At 39.4% G+C, this 25,735-nt stretch overlaps 1 protein-coding gene across 1 annotated transcript in view; it reads left to right on the top strand.

Moving 5' to 3' along the window:
• The window catches only part of MRPS31 (mitochondrial ribosomal protein S31), a 35,181-nt gene extending 23,829 nt beyond the window's left edge, over nucleotides 1-11,352 (top strand). Inside the window, exons 6-7 of the mRNA XM_044249641.1 lie at nucleotides 2,118-2,261; nucleotides 11,052-11,352. Of these exons, the coding sequence (XP_044105576.1) occupies nucleotides 2,118-2,261; nucleotides 11,052-11,281 (374 nt within the window). The 3' untranslated portion in view covers nucleotides 11,282-11,352. The remainder of the gene's footprint in view (nucleotides 1-2,117; nucleotides 2,262-11,051) is intronic.
• The last annotated feature ends 14,383 nt before the right edge of the window (nucleotides 11,353-25,735 follow it).

Genomic DNA, 25,735 nt, shown 5'->3' with positions numbered 1-25,735 from the left:
TCCTCCCCCTGTTCTCTCTCTCTCTAGATTAAGTAAGTAAAATTTTTTAAAAAATTCAATGAAGGTACTGTTTTAATAAGTTATACTTGATTGAGTCTAAAGAATGTCTTTTGTTCCCAGTTAAGTATAATACCAACTGCCTACAAACTTCAATTCGGTTTTTATTCACTGCTGTCTCTCTACCACTTAAAGTAATGCCTGATGTATAGTTGGCATTCAGTAATTATTTATTGGCAGAATGAATGAAATTCTTGTGTCCCATGATTCCCACATTTTGCTTCCCTCCAGGTTCGTTCCACTGCTGCAAAGGATGTAGTCCTAGACCTTTATCCTTACCCTGCAGTAATTTAGAACTGAGGTAATATAGCGTAATGGAAGGAATTTTGGCATTTGATAGATGTGGATTATTCAAATTCAGATTCTGTCATACTAACTTTTATGAGTTTCCCGTTCTCCATCTATAAAATAGGGCTAATGCCTACCTCGCAAGGATTAAATGAAGTAATGTAATTCAAGTGTCAGGCACAGTGCCAAAACCACAGTTGACATTCAGGACATAGTTGCAGCTGTTAGCAATGACAGTGATGATGGTGGTGATGATTGTGATCACCGAAAAGACATGGGCTGATCATTGCCTACTGAATAAATCTATAAAATGTGACTGATAATTATTTTGCTGTTATGATTTTTTTTTTTAACAGAGATCACAAGTAGGCAGAGAGGCAGGCAGAGTGAGAGGGTGGAAGCAAGCGCGCTGCCCAGCAGAGAGCCTGATGTGGTGCTCGATCCTAGGACCCTGGGATCATGACCTGAGCCGAAGGCAGAGACTTTAATCCACTGAGCTACCCAGGCGCCCCTGTTACGATTATTCTGTAAATGTGGCTAATTAAGCCTAGGTGTGGTTGTACATGAACTGTCACATACAAGTCTGTGTGTAGACATAGTTTTGTTTTGGGTAAATATCTAGGAGTGAAATTGCATGCTAAATGTATTTTTAACTTTCTTAAGAAACTGCCAAACTATTTTTCAAAGAGGTTGTACTATTTACATTCCCACCAGCAGTGATTGGGGGAAATAGGATTCATTCTTGAAAGATGTCTTCAATTTCGAAAGCAAATAAATAATTGAAATGTGATATGATGGTGGTCATAAGCTAACCTTATATGAACTTACTCGTAGAGTTGGTTGCGAGGATGAGATGAACTAATGCATAAAAAACATTAGCAGAGTCAGTGCTCCTTATCCGTTAGTAGTATTGTCATTTTTATGTTAATTTAATTTCTTTGGTCATTAATAGTAGTATATTGTGACTTATCTTGACAGACTAAAAATAAAGAGGCTAGACTTTAAATATTAAAGTCATATGTTATGTAAAAAATACATTCATGGGACACCTTGGCGGCTCAGTCATTTAAGCATCCAACTCTTGGTTTTGTCTTAGGGCCGTGAGATCCAGCCCTGGTTGGCAGGCTCTGTGCTCAGGTAGAGTCTGCTTAAGATTCTCTTCCTGCCCCCTTCCTTCTCTTGCACACGTGGTCTCTCTCTCTCTTTCTCTCTCAAATAAATATTTATTTTTTTCCCCAGAGATTTTATTTATTTATTTGAAGGAAAGAGAGAGACACAGTGAGAGAGGGAACACAAGCAGGGGGAGTGGGAGAGGGAGAAGCAGGCTCCCCACTGAGCAGAGAGCCCAATGTAGGGCTTAATCTCAGAATCCTGGGATCATGACCCAAGCTGAAGGCAGATGCTTAATCAACTGAGCCACCCAGGGGACCCCTAAAATAAATAAATAAATCTTTAAAAAAAAATACTCACATTCATAAAAACATTCTTAAAGAAAATACACATTCCTTTTTCTTTCCAGTAGAGGGGATGTTGAGATTTTAGGGCTTGCTTACCCAGCAGTGTAGTAAATGCTAAGGCTTGCAGGAATTGTTGCTGTAGGCTTTTTTGTCATCTTCCTTTAGCTTTAGCTCTCAGTGAGTGACCTTTCATTATATACGGTTTATTTTAATCCTCAGGGCCTGAAATGTATTACTAATTTAGAGTTGATTATATCATTTTAAAAAATAAAGATATATACATTGACTCGTGATTATTTTGAAATGTTATTATAGAGACAGCACCTTCACTTTGGGACGTGGAATTTGCGAAGCATTTGGCCATGGTAAATGAACAGCCCCTTCAGAATGGTTTTGCAGAGATGATCCAGTGGACCAAAGAGGGGAAGCTGTGGGAGTTTCCAATTGACAATGAAGCCGGTAAGTTAATTTCAGAGGTTTATAAAATTCCGTATGGAGATTAAGTCTGGTTGGTGTTCAGTCATAGAGTCTAGATACTTACATGAATTTCAAAACTTTGTATAACTATCTCTGTGGTGTCTGAAAAGAAATTTGACAGTTTTTTTTTTTTAAGTTAGAATTTCACTTAATTCTGGGTTTGTTTGTTTGTTTTTTAAAGATTTTATTTATTTATTTGACAGAGATCACAAGTAGGCAGAGTGACAGGCAGAGAGAGACAGAGGAGGAAGCAGGCTCCCTGCCGAGTAGAGAGCCCGATGTGGGGCTCGATCCCAGGACCCTGTCACTGGGATCATGACCAGAGCCGAAGGCAGAGGCCTTAACCCACTGATCACCCGGGTGCCCCTAATTCTGGTTTTTTATAAAAAAAATTAAAGAAGTAAAACTAGGGAGTGGCAGGGAAGCGCAATTGGTTAAGGGTCCAACTCTTTTATTCTTTTTTTTTTTTTTTTGGAAGATTTTACTTATTTATTTGAGAGAGCACGAGTGGGAGGGGAGGGGCAGAGGGAGAAGCAAACTCCCTGCCGAGCAGGGAACCTTATGTGGGACTCCCATCCCAGGACCCTGAGATCATGAACTGAACCAAAGGCAGACACTTAAGCGACTGAGCCACCCAGGCGCCCTTAAAACGTCCAAGATTGATCTCAGCTCAGGTCTTAAGCTCTGTGTTGGACTCTGCACTGGACATGGAGTCTGTTTTAAAAAAATAATAAAAATTTTAAAAGCAAGTAAAATCATACAGTAGAAATGTATCATGAATTTCTTTTTTTTTTTTTTTTTTTAAGATTTTATTTATTTGACAGAGACACAGCGAGAGAGGGAGCATAAGCAGGGGAGTGGGAGAGGGAGAAGCAGGTTTCCTGCCGAGCGGGGAGCCCCATGCGAGGCTCGAACCCAGGACCCTGGGATCATAACCTGAGCCAAAGGCAGATGCCTCATGACTGAACCACCCAGGTGCCCCGTGTCATGAATTTCTATGTGACATGAAGGTGTTGACTACAAATGGTGACAGTTTCCTAATTGCTAAGCAGGAGATTACCTGAAAAATCTTCTCATACATTAAATCTTGGGTATGAGATGATATTTTGGTTTTAGAGAACACTACAACTTTTAAGTTTTATGCTGGTTATCTTTTACTCATAAAACTATTGCACTAACGAGATATAAGGTTCTTATGCTTAAATGCTACTCAAAGCAAAAATGTTAGAAGACTTCAAGATTTTTTGGAACTCTGGCTCCATACGTAGGTTCTTTGAACTGCTAGATGCTGTGTTACCTACTTTCCTGAAGATTATTCTGGAGATAATACTTCTCCCTCACTCAAAAGGAAAACAGTATTACTATGCAGTTTATTTCTTACACTTTTTTTTAAGGTGTATTTTCAATTAGAAGAGATTCACTTACTTTTATGGTACCGTTAGCTAGGAAATGTAAACATCGCAGTGAGTCTTAGGAAAACGTAGTCCATATTTTAACCTTTGTAGTAGTATGCTGTCATTGTAACATTTTATTTTTTTATAATCTTTCATTTGTTTGGATTAATAAGTGGAATGGAAGCTTAAGTATCAGAAATATTTTGTCTTATATCTTCATAAATTATTTTTTTGTGTAGGAAAACTTTTTGAAGACTGATAAAACCTTTAAGAAATTCTGAATATTTTGTGGATTTGTATGGTATATGCAGTCATAAAGGATGCTATGTTGCTGTGTTTCAGCTGGTGTATATAAAATGTATATTTCTCAAAGTATTATGCTTTCCAGGGGCACCTGGGTGACTCAGTCGGTTAAACATCTGCCTTCAGCTCAGGTCATGATCCCGGGGTCCTGGGATCGAGACCCACATCAGGCTCCCTGATCAGCGGGGAGCCTGCTTCTCCCTCTGCCTCTGCCCCTGCTGCTCTCCCTGCTTGTAGTCGCTCACTTGTGCTCTTTCTCAAGTAGATAAATAAATAAAATCTTTAAAAAAAAAAAAAGTATTATGCTTCCCGTACTCTGGTAGGTATCAGGGAAGGGTGAAAAAAAAGCGAAGGACTTTTCAGTTGTGCAAACCAGAGTACAGATCTAGCTGTCTCAGTGATTAGGCATTTGCCTTTGAGAAAACAATTTAACCTCCTGAGGTTAAAAAACCAGATCAGTTTCCTCATCTGTAAAATTAAAGGTACCTCATTGGAAGAATGTAAGAACTAAGGCAAAGTTATTTGAGTTGCTCAGCACAGTTCTTATTGTATAATACATGTAAATAAATGTTAGTTCATGTCCCTTCTGTATGAACACAGAATTTTAAAAGAAAAAAATTAGCAGAATGCAGTATGTGGTATTAAGGGAAAAATTCCTTATTTGATGAAATGTGCGTGTTCTGAGTCATCATAATTAAAAATATGGTTCTAAAACACAATATTGAAGTAAAATAACGTGACTTTTTTCTTTTAAGATTTTATTTATTATTTATTTATTTGAGAGAGAGAGAGAGAGAGAACAGGTGAGCATGAATGGAGTGAGGAGCAGAAGGAGAAGCAGATTATCTTCTGAGCAGGAAGCCTGATTTGGGGCTTGATCCCAGGATTCTGGGATCATGACCAGAGTGGAAGGCAGACTCTTAACCAACTGAGCCACCCAGGTGCCCGAACATGTGACTTTATTTAGGTGAGACAGTGGTTAGGGGTTCAAGTTTTGAGTGAGTTGTATGCTTAATCTCCCTAAGCCTCACTTCCCCTGCCTATAAAATGATGGGAATAAAAATACAATTTATTCTTCTTCTGAATTCAGGTGATTCTTCTGAAAATCAAGTGAGGTTATACAAGTAAAGCATCAACAACCATCATCATCTCTGTTCCTACAACAGTATTATGAGAGGGTTTTACTGTACTGCAAGGATCTTAAATTTTAAACTGTTAGTGAGGATGTGTATTTTCTAGGAACCACCAAATAGGATAACAGGAAAGTAAGGGTTAGTGTACATAGTCATCAATAATAAAACACTTCAGGGCGCCTGGGCGGCTCAGTAGGTTAAAACCTCTGCGTTCGGCTCAGGTCACGATCCTGGGGTCCTGGGATCGAGCCCCGTGTCGGGCTCTTTGCTCAGCAGGGAGCCTGCTTCCTCCTCTCTCTCTGCCTGCCTCTCTGCCTACTTGTGATCTCTGTCAAATAAATAAATAAAATCTTAAAAAACAAAAAAAAAACTTCAGTTCATCAAAATCTTGAATGTCCAAACTCCAAAGAAATTTATCTTAAATTTTACCTGGGTTTTGAGCAAGTTTAATTTTTTGTAATTTTTTGTAATTTTTACAGAAGAAAAAAAAAAAACATGTCTTTTGGTCAGGTTAGGGAGATAAATGTGACAGGTTTCCATATACACTTGTACATATTATTGATGCTTCAGGATGGGAAAGGGAGGTATCTCATTTCCAGCTCCTTGAGGCAATTGTTATCAGAATGAAAAACAGGAAAAGAACTGTGGAAACTTTCTCACTTTGATCACTCCCCTCAGTATACAGTTTGGAACTTGAGAATAAGAGAGTGGCATTAGAATTTGAAGCCTCAACAGTTTAATCATATTCTTCTGAATTTCTTATTTTTAATTTTTAAGATTAATAAAATGTCATGCTCTCTCTACTAATAGTTAGCTTCATGAAGATTTACACTGATGCTTTGAGGGAAAAGTGTTTTATTTTTAGGGGTGGGCCTTGCCAGTTTTTGAACATAATACTGAAAATGGCAAAATGACGTGTCCTGTGTTGACAGCTTTACTTTGAGTGTTGTGTTTTTCATTTATATAAAAAATTGCAGTGTGTTGTTTTACCACATAAAACATATAAATTATTTTCCATTTTGAAGTAGCTTTTTTCCAGGTTGTTGTTATTTTTTAAGAACTGTCCCTTCTGTTTCGTTTTGCCAGCATAGAGATTCGTAAGAGCAGTTAGATGGCATTATTCCCACTTAGATTTTGTAGTAGTTATTATATATTGGATTGATGATAAAAGCATTTTTATTTTAGCCTTAACTTTGACTTTAAATTTAATCATGCTTTTACTACTATGCAGATAACAGTCTTGCTCTTGAATATTCTTTAGCCATATATATGCCACCAAAAAAGTGTTAAGTACAGTAAGTTTGGAAATGTATCAGTTTTTGATACATAACATGCTACCACCAAAATTAGTAAAACAACAACTAACTTACAACTGCTCCTGAATTTATGGGTTTTCTGGCTAGTTCTGGCAGCTTAGCTGCGGGTAGTTCCCTCTAGAGCGACCTGTCTCTCATGTCTGGTTGTGGGTGCCGGCTCTTGTCAGGGAAGGTAGAGATAACCGCATTATCTGTCATGCATCATCTCAAAGACTAACTTGGACTTCTTCACACGACTGTAGTAGAGTTCATAACAGTATTGACATGTAGGTACTTTTCAAGCCTGTGTTTGCACTGTGTTGAGTAATATCCCGTTGACCAAAGCAGGTCACTTGCCAACCCTGAATTCAAGGGTTTGAGAAACAGACTCCATTTATGCAAAGAATGACAAAATCACATTGGGAAGGGGAACGTCTAGAAGCATGAGAGTGATAACGATATGTGGCCATTTATCTGTCTACCACCTTGATTTATTTTTTATTTACTTCAATGTTAATAAAAATAATGTATAGGGGCACCTGGGTGACTCAGTGGGTTATGCCTCTCTGCCTTCGGCTCAGGTCATAATCTGGGGGTCCTGGGATCAAGCCCTGCGTTGGGCTCTCTGCTTAGCGGGGAGCCTGCTTCCCCCTCTCTCTCTGCCTGCCTCTCTGCCTGCTTGTGATCTCTCTTTCTGTATCCAATAAATAAATAAAATCTTTAAAAATAAATAAATAAAATAAAAATAATGTATAGATCTTTAAGTATCCAAATAAATTTTTAAAATCTCTTTCAGTAAATATAAACTAACTCCAAGTGAGTAGAAAGCTTATAAGCTTTTTATTTTGAGATAATTGTAGATTCACATGCCACTGAAGAGATAATAAATATCCTAGATAGCCTCTACCCATTTTCTCCCAATAGTTAACTCCTGCAAAACCGAACCATAGTACAGCCAAGCAATTGGCATTGATACAATTCTCCAACTGTGTACAGATGTCAACCAGCTTTACAAGTATTCTTTTATACATGGTGTATTTAGTTCTGTGCAATTTTATCACATGTGTAGACTCGGGGGACCACCACCACGGTCAAGATACACAGTTCCATCATCTCAGAGCCCTCTTAGAGCCTTTCTGAGCCATACCTGCTTGCCTTCCACTGCCTCCCCTTCTTAGTCCTGGATCCCTGGCAATGACTAAATTCATTCACTATTTTTGTAATTTTGTCATTACAAGAAATATATACAAATAGAATCATAGAGTGTGTAATCTTTGGGAATTAACTGTTTTTCACTCAGCCTGATTAATTACCTGGAAATTTAGCCAATTGTTGCATGTATCAGTATGTTTGTGCCTTGTTTTTTGTTGTTTGGTTGGTTGAGGTTTTTTGTTTGTTTTTTAATTGAGTAGTAGTCCATGATTTGAATGTGCCCTATAGTTTGTTTAACCATTCACCTGGTAAAAGACAATCTGGGTTGTTAGCATTTGGGGGCTATTATGAATAAAGGTACTATAAATATTTTTGTACAGGGTTTTGTATGAATGTAAATTTCTATTTCCTTGGGGTAAATAAACAGAAATGAAATTGTTTCATCATATGGTAGCTACATGTTTAGTTTTTATTTTCTTTTTTATTTTCTTAAAGTTTATTTATTTATAATATCTACACCCAACATGGGGCTCAAACTCACAACCCCAAGATCAAGATCACATGCTCGGGGCACCTGGGTGGCTCAGTGGGTTAAGCCGCTGCCTTCGGCTCAGGTCATGATCTCAGGGTCCTGGGATCGAGTCCCGCATCGGGCTCTCTGCTCAGCAGGGAACCTGCTTCCCTTCCTCTCTCTCTCTGCCTGCCTCTCTGCCTACTTGTGATCTCTCGCTGTCAAATAAATAAATAAAATCTTTAAAAAAAAAAAAAAAAAAGATCACGTGCTCTACCAGCTGAGCCAGTGGGGCACCCTACATGTTTAGTTCTGTGTGGTTTGTTTTTGTTTTTGTTTTAGTTTTTTGAAGATTTTACTTATTTGTTCATTTGAGAGAGAGAGAAAGTGAGAATGCAGCATGAGCCAGGGGAAGGACAGAGGAAGAGAGAAAGGGAGAAGGAGACTCCCTGCCCAGGGCTTGGGAGGAGCCTGACACACTGCTTCATCCCAGGGCCCTGAGAAGACCTGAGCGGAAGTCAGACACTTAACCAACTGAGCCACCCAGGGAGCCCCTGCGTGTTTAATTTTTTTAAAGAAGCTTCCAGACTGTTTCCTAGAGTGGCTGTGCCATTTTATATTCTCACCAGCAATATGTGAACCATCTGGCTTCTCATTCTCACCTGCATTTGATGTTGTTGCTGTTTTTCTTTTAGATGTGTTTACATTTTGATAGATGTGTATTGATAGCTCATTGTGGTTTTAATCTGCATTTCCCTAATGGGTCGAGAGGTTGACCACATTTTTCTTGTGTGTGTTTGCCATCTATCTTTTTCAGTGAAATGTCTCTTCTTGTTTTTTGCCCATTCTCTAATTGGATTGTTTGGTTTTCTTACTATAGAGCTTTGGGAGGTTGTTTTTGTTTGTTTGTTTGTTTTTTTAAATATATTCTAGACCTTTATTAAATCTTTGGTTGCATTGAGGTATCTGGGTGGCTTAGTCGGTTAAGCATCCGACTCTTGATTACTGCTCAGGTCGTGATCTCAGGGTTGTGAGATCAAGCCCCAATAGGAGGGATCAGGGACCACTGTTAAAACTTGATTTAACCTTAATTACCTCCTTAAAGGTCCTGTCTCTAAATCTAGTCACACTGGGGATTAGGACCTCAACCTATCAGTTTTGAGGAGATACGATTCAGTCCATAACAGGGTCTATTTCTGGGCCGTCCCTTTTGTCCCATCAATCTGTGTCTGTCCCTCTGCCAATACCACACTTTTGATGATTGTAGCTGTTTCAGTAAATCTTAGCATTATTGCTCCCATTTTATTCTTCTCTTTCAAGATTGTTATAATATTCTAGGACTTATGCCTTTCTATATAAATTTTAGATTAAATTTGTTGGCAAAACTTTACTGAGATTTTGATAGGAACTAGTATTGGTTTTGTTGATCTTTCTCTATTTTTTTATTCTCAATTTTATTGATGTTGGATGTTATCTTTATTATTTCCTTCCTTTGCTTGCTTTAGAATATTTTGCTCTTTTGCTAGTTCTTGAGGTGGGAACTTGGGCTATTGACTGAGACTTTTCCTCTTCATCTGTATTCATTTAGTGCTGTATGTATCCCTCGTAGCACTGCATTAGCTGTGTCCCACAAATTGTAATTTGTTGTGTTTTCATTTTCATTCAATTCTGATTGTTTTTTTTTTAAGAATATTGCTTGGGGGGCGCCTGGGTGGCTCAGTGGGTTGGGCCGCTGCCTTCGGCTCAGGTCATGATCCCAGGGTCCTGGGATCGAGCCCCGCATCGGGCTCTTTGCTCAGCCTGGAGCCTGCTTCCTTCTCTCTCTCTGCCTGCCTCTCTGCCTGCTTGTGATCTCTCTCTGTCAAATAAATAAATAAAATCTTTAAAAAAAAAAAGATTTTGTATTCTGAAATAGTTTGGTGGAGTGTTCATAGACGTCAGTTTGATAATGTCAGATGTTGTTCAGTTCTTCCTGGCTAATTTTCTAATTCAGATGTTTTTCTTTTTCCCTAGTAATTTTTTTTTGTTTTGCTCTGAAGTCTGTTTTGTCTGATAATCATATAACCACTCATTTTTGCTTTTTTAAAAAAATTAATGTTAACAAGATGGATTTTTCTCCATCCTTTTATTTTCAATCTTCTGATTTTGTGTTTGAAGTGAGTTTCTTATAGAAAGCATATCATTGGATGCATGATTTTATATTCACTCTCCAATCTTTGTCTTTTGATTGGTGTATTTAGACCATTTACATCTGAAGTAATAATTGATTTGTTAGGACTTAAGTCTCCAATTTTATTACTTGTTTTCTTTTCATTTTCTCTATTTCTCATTACATTTTTGGGGGGGCTCCCTGTGAGCTGCTTGAACATGTTTTAAGATTCTATTTTGTTTTATTTATATAATTTTTTTGTGTAGTTTGTGTAGTTTTCTTAGTGGTTGCTGTAGAATTGAAGTTTTGTTTTGTTTTGTTTTTATTGGACAGAGAGAGATCACAAGCAGGCAGAGAGGCAGGCAGAGAGAGGAGGAAGCAGGCTCCCTGCTGAGCAGAGAGCCCGATGCGGGGCTCAATCCCAGGACCCTGAGATCATGACCTAAGCCGAAGGCAGCATCTTAACCCGCTGAGCCACCCAGGCACCCAGAATTGAAGTTTTTATTAGCAGTAACTGCTGCTACACTTTGAACATTTATAATACGAATCATAAGTGAACATTTATAATGTGCTAGGCATTTTAAGAATTTTATAAGCTTTGTATCTGTGTAATCTTTACAGAAACCCCATGAAGAAGGTTCTATTTTAATCTTCATTTTATACCTGAAAACTGATGCTTAGAGAAGTTAATTAATTTGCCCAGTTACACAGTTGTTAAATTGGTGGACAAACCTAGGTCTAACTCCAAAGTTGATGGCTTTAACTGTAGTAGTCATTAGTGCTAATTTTGCAATAGAGATTTTACTTCAAAATTGTATTTTATCTCATTTCCTAGGTTTTGATGATGATGGTTCTGAATTTCATGAACATGTATTTCTGGATAAACACCTGAAAGATTTTCCAAAACAAGGACCAATTCGCCACTTCATGGAGCTGGTGACCTGTGGCCTTTCCAAAAACCCATACCTGAGTGTTAAACAGAAGATTGAACACATAGAGTGGTTTAGAAATTATTTTAATGAAAAACAAGACATTCTAAAAGAAAGTGGGATACGGCTTAATTGAAGACCATGGAAATTCTTATTTCAAGCTGTTGGTGATGGATATTAAAACTAAATAAAATAATTTTACTAGAAGTTTTCCTATATTGTGTTAATTGTGTACATTTGATTTGAATGGTATATAGTGGTAACTGAAGAATATTCTTGCATCAAGAAAAGTTGTCAGTATTTACAGATTCAACTGGTAATTCTTTTTTTTTTTTTTTTAAGATTTTATTTTTATTGATTTGACAGTGGAACAGTGAGAGAGGGCAGGGGAAGTGGGAGAGGGAGAAGCAGGGAGCCCAATGCAGGCCTCGATCCCAGGACCCTGGGATCATGACCTGAGCCAAAGGCACCAGACACTTAACAACCGAGCCACTCAGGCGCTCTATCAACTGGTAATTCGTAACAAGAAGAATATCTTAGAATTACTACAAGTTTAAGACAACTTCTTTTTCTTTTCAGTGACTATACGTCTTTGAAATACAATTATTAGCCACATATCTGATGACATCAGAGTGCTCTAACAGTTGAGATGGTTTATAGACAGGTTTATATGCACTGACTGTGTATATTTTTATTTATATATCTTTATATATTTCACCCTTAATTAATTACCCTCATCTAAGTCTGGGTCATGAACAAGAAGTAACCTTGTAGAGATAAGTGGCTTATTCTAACCCCTCTAGTCCTTTAGGTCTTTGTGCCAAAGTTAGAACTATTTATTTTCCATTACAGTGCTTAGCAGTGTGACTCAAATTCATACAACTCAAAGGAAGAAAGATTCTAAAAAACTCAAAACTAGAATTTAGTTTGTAGTGGTCGTATGCTAGTAGTGTTTTAGGCTCCCGGCATAAGCAAATGGAAATCCTATGAAGGAACCCATCATCGACTCAGAATTCAAATTACAAAACACATAAAGAAACAAAACTCTGTGACTGGACACGAGCAGAAGCAGACTCATAAAGTCTTTAAATGTTAAGCTTGGGGCACCTGGGTGGCTCAGTCAGTTAAGTGTCCAACTCTTGATTTTGGCTCAGGTCATGAGATCGAACCCTGTGCCTGGTTCTGTCTTGGGTATGGAACCTGCTCTCTCTCAAATAAATAAATAAATATTGGACTTATCATATACTTAACTAAATGTAAGATACAGTAAAATATAGAGCAGGAGATAATAAAAGTTACTAGATGTTGGGAAATGAAAATTTAAGGAGTCTTAACAACAGATTAGACACAAAGGTAGATCTAAAGAAATCCATGTGGGGGCATCTGGGTGGTTCAGTAAATTAAGCATCCAACTCTTGATCTCAGCTCAGGTCTTGATCTTAGGGTCAAGAGTGTTGAACCTTCCAGCTTTCTGCTCAGCGGGGAGCCTGCTTCCTCCTTTCTCTCTCTCTGTCTCTCTCTCTCTCTCTGCCTGCCTCTCGGCCTACTTGTGATCTCTATCTGTCAAATCTTAAAAAAAAAAAAAAGTGTTAACCTACTTAACCCACTGAGCCACCCAGGCACCCCAAGAGTGTTGAATGTACTTTAAAAAAAAAAAAAGTGCCTAGTGTGAAGCCTACTTAAAGAAAAACCCATATGTAGTGCAGATAAGAAAAGAGAAAAGAAATTTGAAAGGTAAAGATTGATACAATAAGGTAACATTTGTTAGGCACCTGGCTGGCTCAGTTTGTAGAGCATGTGACACTTGAACTCATGACGCTTGAACTCAGAGCCATGAGTTCAAGTTGCATGTTGGGCATGGAGAACTACTTTAAAAAAGGTTTTTTTAAAAGAAGGTAACATTTGTGCAATCAGATTTCCAGAAGGAGAGAAGAAGAAATGGGACAGAAGCTATCTGGATACTTGAGTTTTTATGGTTTATGAAAGACATCAATTCACAGACAGTAATCTCTTGCTCTTATATAGAAACTGCACCCAACAACAACAAAATACATTCTTTACTAGTACATGGGGACACCTGAATTTTTTCGAGTATTTAGTTCATTTATTTTTAATCATAGTTACTGATCTATTTGGATTTATTTTTACTAGCTTCTTTTGTGTACCCTTTGTATGCTTTGTTGCCTTCATTTTGGTTATTTTTTCTCATGTCATACTAGTGGAAGAGAGGGATAAAACATAAAATATCTTTAAAATAAGGGCTAAGCGGTACTTGGGTGGCTCAGTTGGTTAAGCATCTGCCTTCGGCTCAGGTCATGATCTCAGGGTCTTGAGTCTCACATCAAGCTTTCTGCTCAGCAGGGAGCCTGCTTCTCCCTCTCCCTCTACCCCTCCCTGCCCCCACCCATGCTCTTTCTCTAATAAATAAAAGCTTTATTAAAAAATGAGGGTTAAATACATTTGTTAGATAAAAGTAATTGCTAGCAGCAGACCATAAAAATCCTAAAGATGTGCTTTAACTGAAAAGGACATAATCCCACATTTTAGGTATGAAATATAAGAAAAAATAGCAAAGTGATAAATATCTAAGTTAATTATAAAATAGTAAAATGTCTTATGGGAGTGATTAAAATATATGACAATAATAGGATATATGAAGATGATTTTTTTAAAAAAATTTTTGTTTTATTTGAGAGAGAGAGAGAGTGCACAAGCAGGGGGTATGGACAGAGGAACAGGGAGAAGCAGATTCCCAACCAAGCAAGGAGGCCAAAGCAGCCCTCAATTCCAGAACCCTGGGATCATGACCTGAACTGAAGGCAGACACTCAACCAATTGATTAAGAGAGAGATGAGCAGGGGGAAGTGTAAGGGGAAAAACAGACTCCCTGCTGAGCAGGGACCTGGACTCAGGGCTCAATCCTGGGACTCCAATCCCCGCCGGACCTTGGGATCATGAACTGAACTGAAAGCAGACACTTAACTGAGTGACCCAGGCGCCCAGGATAAATTTTTTAAAATATCAAGTGATAATGCTTTTGGCAGAGACACAGCTAAAACAAGAATACCAGAAGTTTGGAAATAAAGGGAAAAAATGGACAAGTGTTAATCCGGTTGTGGCTAGATTCACATCAGAAAAAAATAGTCTGGGGCGCCTGGGTGGCTCAGTGGGTTAAAGCCTCTGCCTTCAGCTCAGGTCATGATCCCAGGGTCCTGGGATCGAGCCCTGCATCAGGCTCTTTGCTCAGCAGGGAGCCTGCTCCCTCCTCTCTCTCTGCCTGCCTCTCTGCCTACTTGTGATCTTTGTCTGTCAATCTTAAAAACATAATAAAATAAAAGAGCATCTACATGCCTTTAAAAAAAAGAAAGAAATTAGATCCCTAGTTTAAAGATCTTCCTAGTATCAGCCACAGCAACTTCTTTCAAGATATGTCTCCAAAGGCAAAGGAAACAAAAGCGAAAATAAACTTCTGGGACTTCATCAAGATCAAAAGCTTCTGCACAGCAAAGGAAACAGTCAACAAAACAAAGAGGCAACCCATGGAATGGGAGAAGATATTTGCCAATGACAGTACAGACAAAAGGTTGATATCCAGGATCTATAAAAAACTCCTCAAACTCAACACACATAAAACAGAGAATCATATTAAGAAATGGGCAGAAGATATGAACAGACACTTCTCCAATGAAGACATACAAATGGCTATCAGACACATGAAAAATTGTTCATCATCACTAGCCATCAGGGAGATTCAGATTAAAACCACATTGAGATACCACCTTACACCAGTTAGAATGGCCAAAATTAGCAAGAAAGGAAATAACATGTGTTGGAGAAGATGTGGAGAAAGGGGAACCCTCTTACATTGTTGGTGGGAATGCAAGTTGGTGCAGCCACTTTGGAGAACAGTGTGGAGATTCCTCAAGAAATTAAAAATAGAGCTTCCCTATGACCCTGCAATTGCACTACTGGGTATTTCCCCCAAAGGTACAGATGTAGTGAAAAGAAGGGCCATCTGAACCTCAATGTTTATAGCAGCAATGGCCATGGTCACCAAACTGTGGAAAGAACCAAGATGCCCTTCAATGGACGAATGGATAAGGAAGATGTGGTCCATATACGCTACGGAGTATTATGCCTCCATCAGAAAGGATGAATACCCAACTTTTGTAGCAGCATGGACGGGACTGGAAGAGATTATGCTGAGTGAAATAAGTCAAGCAGAGAGAGTCAATTATTATATGGTTTCACTTATTTGTGGAGCATAACAAATAGCATGGAGGACATGGGGAGTTGGAGAGGAGAAGGGAGTTGGGAGAAATTGGAAGGGGAGGTGAACCATGAGAGACTATGGACTCTGAAAAACAGTCTGAGGGCTTTGAAGGGGCGGGGGATGGGAGGTTGGGGGAACATGGTGGTGGGTATTGGAGAGGGCACGGATTGCATGGAGCACTGGGTGTGGTGCAAAAAACAAGGAATACTGTTACGCTGAAAAGAAATTAAAAAAAAAAAAAAAAAAACTTTCCTAGAAAGGGGCACCTGACTGGCTTGGTAGAGCATGAAACTCTTGATCCTAGGGTCGTGATTTCTAGCCCCACATTGGGCATAGAGATAACTTAAAAAAAAAAAATCTTCTGAGAAAGAAAGCAACAACTTCAGACTCTTTCTCAGGAGAGTTTTAAGCCTTCAGAAGAAAGGTAATTCTTGGGGAGCTTGGGTGGCTTTGTGGATTAAAGACTGCCTTCAACTCAGGTCATGATCTCAGGGTCCTGGGATCAAACCCCACATCCACTCTCTGCTCAGCAGGGAGCCCGCTTCCTTCTCTTTCTCTGCCTGCCTCTCTGCCTACTAGTGATCACTGTCAAATGAATAAAATCTTAAAAAAAAAGAAGAAGAAGAAAGATAATTCTTACACAAATTTTTCTAAAGCACAGAAAAAGAACAAACAAACCTCAAATTAATTTTAAGAGACTAGAATTAACAAAGATTAATCATAATCATGAAGGCACATTTGAAAAACCAAACAACATGGCAAACTAAATCCGGCAATGAATAGGAAAGAAACAATAGTCAAACTGAGTTTATTCCTGGAATGCAAGGGAGGTTTAACAATGGGGAAAAAATAATAAAGAATGCAGGGGCATCCGGGTGGCTCAGTCGGTTAAACTTCTGACTCTTGGTTTTGGCTCAGGGCCATGAGATTGAGCCCCATGTGGGCACCGTGCTCAGCATGAGTCGGCCTGGGATTCACCCCGCCCCCCTTTCCTTCCCTTTGCCCCTCCCCTCACTCACACATGCACACATGCTGTCTCTCTTTCTCAAATAAATAAAATCTTTTAAAATTGGGTGGGGGGTGCTTAGATGGCTCAGTCAGTTAATTATGTGGCTTCAGCTCAGGTTAAGATCCCAGGGTCCTGGGATGGACCCCCACCGCAGGCCCCCTACTCAGCAGGGAGTCTGCTTCTCCCTCCATCTCTCATGCTCTCTCCCTCTCTGTCCCTCTCAAATAAATAAGTAAAAATCTCTAAAAATTTATATGGGGGCCTAACCTATAAGTGTAGCAAGAAAAAAATATACATAAAAGCTATTAGAATTAGAAATTCATTCTAAAGCAATCCTCAGTGAATCACACCCTTTCTGGACAGAGCCCGAGATTTGCTTCTATGGCAAAGGTGATGGGGTAGTCACTCCCACAACTGAGTTACGTTCTAGGCAAAAGTGATGAAATTTGTCCCTCTTGTGACTACATTACATTACATAAGACTCCTTGTTAGCCAACTGGGTGAGAATTCTACTGGCTTTGAAGAAGCTGCCATGTCATGAAAAGGCCTATGAACAGGCCACGTGCAGTTTCTCTGGGAGCAGAAGGCAACTCCTGCCTTACAGCCAGCAACAAAACGGAGATCTCAATTCTACAGCCTCCAAATGCTGAATTCTCCTGCCAATCTTGGAAGAGGACGCCAAGCTCTGAAAAGTCACAGAGCCTCGCGGACTCCTTGACTGCAGCCTTGTGAGACCTTGAAGAGGGGACCCAGTTAAGTGACCCACAGAAACTGGGAGATAATGTGTATGCTGTTCCAAGCCACTAAGTTTGAGGTTATTTGCTGGACACAGAAGGGAATACAGAAAGGAAGAATGAAATTGTCATTATTAGAGTCTATGATTATGTAGGAAAAAAAATAACCTACAAATTATAAGAATAGGAGAATTTAGCAAGTTTGCAACTGCATTTCTATAGACCAGTGACAGAAAAAAAGATGATTTATGAGATCCTGTTCATAGTAACATCAAAAATATAAATGAACAAAATCTTTTTATTTTATTTAATTTATTTATTTGACAGAGAGAGATCACAAGTAGGCAGAGAGTCAGGCAGAGAGAGAGAGGAGGAAGCAGGTTCCCTGCTGAACAGAGAGCCTGATGCGGGATTCGATCCCAGGACCCTGAGATCATGACCTGAGCCGAAGGCAGCGGCTTAACCCACTGAGCCACCCAGGTGCCCCTAAATGAACAAAATCTTAATGAAAGATATTTAGGATGTTGGTAAAGGAAACCTCTTAAAACTTTAATGAAACATAGTAAGTAATAAAAAAAATAAGGAAAGGGTGCCTGGATGGCTCAGTGGGTTAAGCCGCTGCCTTCGGCTCAGGTCATGATCTCAGGGTCCTGGGATCGAGTCCCGCATCGGGCTCTCTGCTCAGCAGGGAGCCTGCCTCCCTCTCTCTCTCTCTCTGCCTGCCTCTCCGTCTACTTGTGATCTCTCTCTGTCAAATAAATAAATAAAATCTTTAAAAAAAAAATAAGGAAAAAAGGGATGTCTGTCTGGCTCAGTCAGTAGAGGATGAATGATACTCTTGATCTCCAGGTTAAGAGTTTGAGCCCCATATTGTACATGGAGCCTACTTAAAATAATAATAATATAATAATAACAATGAATATATTTAAGTAAGTAGATGGATAAAAAGTTCATGATAACAAAACTCAATAATTTGATACTTGGGGTGCGTGGGTGGTTCAGTCGGTTAAATGTCTGCCTTCAGCTCAGGTCATAATCCTGGAGTCCTCTTACTTGGTGGGGGACCTGCTTCTCCCTCTCCCTCTACCTGCTGCTCTCCCTCTCTCTGTCAAACAAATAAATAAATATTTTTAAAAAACATTTAAAACAAGGGCGCCTGGGTGGCTCAGTGGGTTAAGCCTCTGCCTTCGGCTCAGGTCATGATCTCAGGGTCCTGGGATTGAGTCCTGCATTGGGCTCTCTGCTCAGCAGGGAGCCTGCTTCCCTCTCTCTCTCTCTCTCTGTCTGCCTCTCCGTCTACTTGTAATTTCTCTCTGTCAAATAAATAAATAAAAATCTTTAAAAAACAAAACAAAACAAAAAAACATTTAAAACAAAAATATCTTTACAGCTCTGGCGTAGACAAGGATGTAAAATATCAAAAAGCACAGTCTCTAAGGAAAAGATTCATAAATTTAACTGTTAAAATTTTGAAATTTCAATTAAAAAGGCAATGCCAAGTGTGCAAAGACAAGCCTCAAACATGACGATAAACGCTTTACATATAGTCCCCAAATAATTTGTATATAACATACATAGAGAACTCCTAAAAATCAAATAGAGGGAAATAAACCAACTGAAAGAATGTGGTCAAATGACAAGGACAGGCATTTCATTTCATAGGAGAAAATATATAAATAGGTAATAAGGAGATGAAAAATGTTCAGAGAAATGCAAATTTAAGCCATATTGTGATAACATTTGTATTCTCTTTAGATGGGTAAAAAAATTAAAAGGCAATATCATTTGTACACTGTTGGTGGGAGTGTAAATTGGCAACCACTTTTGGAATTACATAATTTATATATGTATATTACAGAATATACATATATAAACATATAGCAATTATACATGTAATGTTTAATTATACATTTATACAGATGAAAATGTATACTATAAATATATAATATAAATACATATAATTTTGTGTATATAAATATTTTTTACCTATATAATTACAGAATCTTATAAGCAAACAATCCTACTCCTGGAGTATATGCCCAAAGAAATCCTCACAAATACGTGCTGAGAGGCCTGTATAAAACTGTTCAAAGCAGGGGTGCCTGGCTGGCTCCTTAAATAGAGCATGTGACTCTTGATCTCAAGGTCTTGAGTTCAAGCCCCAGATTAGGCACAGAGCTTACTGTGGGCTCCTGGGTGACTCACTTGGTTAAGCCACTGCCTTTGGCTCAGGTCATGATCCCAGAGTGCCAGGATCGAGACTCCGCGGGGAGTCTGCTTTTCCCTCTGACTTTCTCCCCTCTAATGCTCTCTCTCACTCTCTCTCTCTCAAATAAATAAAATCTTTTTTAAAAAAGTGAAAAAAAAAAAAAACCCAAAATCGTTCAAAGTATAAAAATCAAGGGAGAGAGTGCCCATCACCCAGAGAACTGATAAATTGTGGCTTCTTTATGCAATGCAACACTATGTCCAAGTGAAAATCATTAAAATAGAACTATACACGTCAACAAGGATGATTTCATCTTTTTAAATTTTTTTAAAAAAAGACTTTATTTATTTATTCATGAAAGACAGAGAGAGAGAGAGACAGAGACAGAGACAGAGGGAGAAGCAGGCTCCCCACAGAGCAGGGAGCTCGAAGCAGGACTCAATCCCAGGACCCTGGGATCATAACCCCAACCGAAGGCAGACACTTAAGGACTGAGCCACCCAGGTGCCCAACACAGATTACTTCAGAAACACTGTTGCATGGAAAATAAGTTGCAGAAGAATGCATGTAATACAGTACCATGTCCATACAATTTAAAAGCCAAATTTTGAATATGTTGCCTTGCGCTATAAATTTGATGAAACTAAAAGAAAAGCATGGGAATGATGGACACAACATTGCATTTCAGGAGAAATGGCCATGTGGTTGAGGAGGGACACAGGGAGCTTCTATTATACTAACATTGTCTTAAGCTGGATGGGAAGCTCACAGGTGGTCACTTTATTGTCATGCTTTAAATTATTTATATTATTTATATTTACATCATATCACAGTACTCTTTTGTATGTAACAACAATTCAGAATATTTTAAGGAATGAATGGAAATGGACAAATAACTGTAAGACAGGTAGAGCTTAGCCCTAGTTCTGACAGATGATAGAGAATGTATGTCCTCAGCTGAGGCCTTGATGTTAAAGACATCCTTTATCTGGCCGTTTACAGACTTGATTTTAAAGAATGTATTTATTATCATTAGATTCTTGGTTCTAAAGAATGTGTTATCATTAGATTCTTGCCTTGTTACCATTCTTAAAATAGACCCAAAATTAACTGGAATAATCAGCTTTAAGTTATGCAAATAATGACAACAAAATCCTCTTAATCCCAAAGTTGCTTTAAAATCCATGCATTTAGGGGCTCCTGGGTGGCCCCTAGTTAAGCCCCTGCCTTCAGCTCAGGTCATCTCAGGGTCCTAGGATCAAGCCCCGCATCCTGCTCTCTGCTCAGCGGGGAGCCTGCTTCCCCCCACCCCCCACCTGCCTCTCTGCCTCCTTGTGATCTCTCTCTGTCAAATAAATAAATAAAATCTTACCAAAAAAATAAAATCCATGCATTTATACATGTATGCAAATTGACTATTAAATTAGGGAGATTTCCTTCTAAGTAATAGAGTCATAAGGGGCTGAAGCAAACCTGCTTTCTAAAACATATTAATTCAAGGACTAAGCGAGTTCTGAAAAGTGAATAATTTACTGTGTCTCTTATTATCTCCTTGAACCAGAATGTTGGTAATGGTGGCAGAGAATGGGAAGTAGCTTGTGTTAGGAAAAGCAAAGAGCTGCTGGAATATGCTTGCGATTTAGAGCTTCTTAAACAAATCCTGTTCGCAGCACACGAATGGAAGGACAGTGTTATCCAAGATCTCCGTAGCATCTTTATGGAGAATGAAATACGGGTGCTCCCATCAAATGTAGAACAGAATATGAAAACACTTAGTCATAGTCTCGGCACAGTACCCCTAAAAGGGAGCATTTCGTATGTCTGGGAGTGGCTTACCTTTAACGATTCATTATATATATATTTAAATAAATATATATTTAATTAAATAATATACTTATTATTTAAATAAATATATTTTTATATTTTTATAAAATATTTAAATAAAATATATTTATTATATATTTATTATATATAAATATATTTATATATATTTAAATAAAATATATTTATTTATATATAAATATATATATAATATATATTATAAATATATATATAAATAAATATAAATATATATTTATATATAAATAAATATATTTTATTTATTTATTTATTTTTAGAGAGAGTGGGAAACAGGTGGAGTTATATATATTTAAATAAAATACATTTATTATATATAAATACATATATTTATATATATATCTAATAAATAAATTTATTTATTTATTTATTTATTTATTTTTAGAGACAGAGTGGGAAACAGGTGGAGTCGGGTAGGCAGAGAGGGAGACAGAATTTTAAGCCAGCTCCACACCCAGTGCAGAGTCCAACGTGGGGATCAAACTCAGGACCCTGAGATCATAACCTGAGCAGAAATCAAGAGCCAGTCACTTAACGGATGGAGCACCTGCCCCCAGGTGCTCTATTTTTACCACTTTTAATTGTGACAAACAATGTATCAATCTAGAAAGCCACGGCTGGTCTGAAACAGTTAACTTGGCGTGCTGTACCATTTACTGGACAGTTCAGAGGGCAAGGAAGCAAACAGAAAGGCTGTGAGAGTTTCTTGGCTTTGCCAGCTCCTGAATCATTGGCCGTTCTACAGGGTCCTTCCTCTAGTTTTCTCTCCTTCCTTTGGTTTTCTCCACTTTGGAGTCAGAAGCTTCGGTTCAAATCCCTGCTATGTCAGTAGGAGCTGTGACTCTAAGAACAGGGCTCAGTCTCTCAGCCTGTTTGCTTGCTCCTTTGTGAACGGTGCTTAGAATTCCCTTCTTGAGGGACCTGCAGGGGGTAGAACGGGACGAGGCAACATACATCGCCGTGACTGCCACTTTCTGTGTACTTCAAAAATAATGTCCTTTTTTTTCTCTGTACCTTCCCCAGACCCCCGATGTCAGAAAGGACACTCCAGGAGTCTTTTTTTTTTTTTTTTTCACTATCCAACATTAATTTGGGAATGGCAGCTTGCTCTTTTTGGGGTTTCACATACAGTTACCTTTACTTTCCATCACTGAAACAGAATGCTTGATTTTATTTATGATGTCCTCCTCCAAGATATCCATAAACAGTCTCATCACCGTCATCATCCCTCTGTAGCAGACTCTTGCTTTCGCGGGTGGGCATGGGTCCAGGCAGGTGTTGGGATAGAAGGGTCTCCTTTGGAAAGGGGAACCCTCCTCCTCTGTTGGTGGGAATGCAAGCTGGTGCAGCCACTTTGGAAAACAGCATGAAGGCTCCTCAAGATGTTGAACATAGAGTTACCCTGCGACCCAGCAATCACACTACCGGGTATTTACCCCAAAGATACAAATGTAGCAGTCCAAAGGGGCATGTGCACCCCAATGTTTATAGCAACAATGTCCACAATAGCCAAACTATGGAAAGAGTTCAGATGTCCATCGACAGACGAATGGATAAAGAATATGTGATACACACACACACACACACACACACAAATATTATGCAGCCATCAAAAATGGAAATCTTATCATTTACAATGATGTAAATGGAACTAGAGGGTATTATGCTAAATGAAATAAGTCAACCAGAGAAAGACAATTATCATATGATCTCATTCATATGTGGAATTTGAGAAACAAGGCAGAGGATCATAGGGGAAGAGAGGCAAAAATGAAACAAGAAGAAACCAGACAGGGAGACAAACCATAAGAGACTCTAAATGTCAGGAAACAAACTGAGGGTTGTTGGAGTGGATGAGGGTGGGAAGAATAGGGTGGCTGGGAGATGGACACTGGGGAGGGTATGTGCTATGGTGAGCACTGTGAATTGTGTACGACCAATGATTCACAGACCTGTATCCCTGAAGCAAATAATACATTATATGTTAATTTTTAAAAGGGGGGGGGAGCCCTAGGTGGCTCAGTCATTAAGCATCTGCCTTCAGCTCTGGTTATGATCCCAGGGTGTTGGGATCGAGTCCCGCATCAGGGTCCCTGCTTAGTGGGGAGCCTGCTTCTCCCTCTGCCTGCCACTCCCCTTGCTTGTTCTTCCTCTCTCTCCCAAATCGATAAATAAAATATCTTAAAAAGGGGTGGGGGCTTCTCTGTGGGGGTGGGAGCTCAGGAGCTCGTGCTGGTGAGAAGGGGCCTGCATCTGTCCAGATGGGCAGATGCCCTTTACGTGAACGTCTTTTCCTGTGGTCTGCCTCAGCGTCTCTTCGGGTACCCCAAGGACGTGGAATAAAAGTAGATCTGCAGGTATCAACCAAGGATAATGGCTTACCCTCGTGTGCTCCTTTCCTAGCACGTGAAGTGTTCGACAGTGATCACTCCTCTGCTGTTGAGCGTTTTCGGAGCTCTGCCATGCGCAGAGCCTCCCCCAGCCTCCACAGTATGAACACCCTGGCCAGGTCTTCCCTGGCCTTGACGTGTCATCTTAAAAGTCACTTCCCAAGAAAGCCTTCTCTCCCTGCTTTTTTAAGTCATTTCTCCACGCTTTTTGTCCGACACAACACTCTGTTTACTTCCGTTACGACATTCCCCATCCTGATCTCCTCAAGGGGAGAGGTTGTGTCAGCTTCTGTCGTCTTGGGAGATCCTGTGCTTGAGACCTAGCATATCACCAGGCCCCAGAGAGGCGTTTAAAAATGCTAGTTCTTGGAGGAGAGGAAAGGATGAATGACACATGCTCACAGAAGAGAGAAAAAGATTCCGTGGCCGTTCGGTGTGATGGATGCCAAGGCCAGGAAATGGCTCGAGGGTGTAAAAGACAAGCATTTAATCAGACTGCTCGCTGCTGAAATATTTACTTCCTGCAGGCAGAGAGCTATGTCAGGCCAGCACTCTCTGAGTCGCTGGGTAGATCTGCCAAGATCTAGGGTGCAGTATTTGGAGGGCTCTCTGCTCACAGGTAGAGATAGGCTGCATTATCCAAAATCAGCTTTGTTCATAATAAACATAATAGTCTGGTCTCCACATGCCATACTTTTCTTTTTTTATTTATTAATTTTTTTTTTTTTTGAGAGAGAAAGGGAGCAAGGGGAGGGGCAAAGAGAGAAGGAGAGAGAGAGACTCTCAAGCAGACTCCCTGCTGAGCGTGGAGGGGATCGATCCCATGACCTGAGCAGAAAACAAGAGTCAGCTGCTTAACTGACTGAGCCACCCAGGCACCTCTCCATATGCCAGAATTTTTATTGTTTACCTCATGAATGGTTCAGAGCTTGGAGAGGGAAGAAACATACTATTTGTTGCCCCCTTCTGTGCTTTTTTTTTTTTTTTAAAGATTTTATTTATTTATTTATTTGATAGAGATCACAAGTAGGCAGAGAGGCAGACAGAGAGAGGGAGGGGGAAGCAGGCTCCCTGCTGAGCAGAGAGCCCGATGTGGGGCTCGATCCCAGGACCCTGGGATCACAACCTGAGCTGAAGGCAAAGGTTTTAACCCACTGAGCCACCCAGATGCCCTCTCTTCTGTACTTTTTAAATGAAGTATCCACTTATGGTAGCTCTTCTTCCTCTTCTTCTTTTTTTTTTTTTCCCTTTTTTTAGCTTTTATTTATTTAGTTGACAGAGAGCAAGACAGCGCAAACAGGAGGGGCTGCAGAGGGAAAGAGATAAGCAGGCTCCCCGCTGAGCAAGGAGTCTGAAGCAGCACTTGATCCCATGACCCTGGGATCATGACATGAGCCAAAGGCAGACGCTTAACTGACTGAGCCACCCAGGCGCTCCCTTCTTATGATTTTCTTAATCATATTTTCCTTTTTTTAGTTTACTTTATTGTAAGAACATATACTATATATAACATAAAAAATACATGTTAATGAACTGTTATGTTATTGGTAAGGCTTCTGGTCAGCAGTAGGCTATTAGTTTTTGGGAAGTCAAAAGTTCTATATAGATTTTCACCTGCACTGGGCTGGCACCTCTAATCCTCAGGTTGTTCAAGGGTCAACTGTATTCAACTGTCTACCATTGGAATAGTGGGTTTGTGTTTTTTTAATATACATATTTTTAATGGAGCCTAATGTAGGGCTTGAACTCAAGACCATGAGATCAAGGCCCGAGCTGAGATCAAGAGCTAGACATTTAACAGACTGAGCCACCCAGGTGTCGCTGGGATAGGTCCAGGGTCTTGTTGAGAGAAGAGGTGTGTCTGGGCTAGAGTTCAGGGTGGGGGGCCGTCTGTGAACTTAGATAGGAAAACATGTCCTATTTCCACTCACCTCTCATGGAAAATGAGCATTTCCTTCCATTATAAATGTGCACATCACAACACACTCATATTAACCATGCTATGACTTTGTTACCCATAGAAGTCATAACTATTTTCATAGCACATTAGAACACTGTTGCAGATATCTCAAAATATAATTTATGCTCATTACTATTTGAAAATTATAGTAATTATTA

This window comes from Neovison vison, chromosome 5 (assembly GCF_020171115.1).
Source record: "Neovison vison isolate M4711 chromosome 5, ASM_NN_V1, whole genome shotgun sequence".
In the NCBI taxonomy this organism is placed as follows: Eukaryota; Metazoa; Chordata; class Mammalia; order Carnivora; family Mustelidae; genus Neogale; species Neogale vison.
Note: the sequence above shows the minus strand (reverse complement) of the source record. Positions and strands in the feature narration are given on the sequence as shown.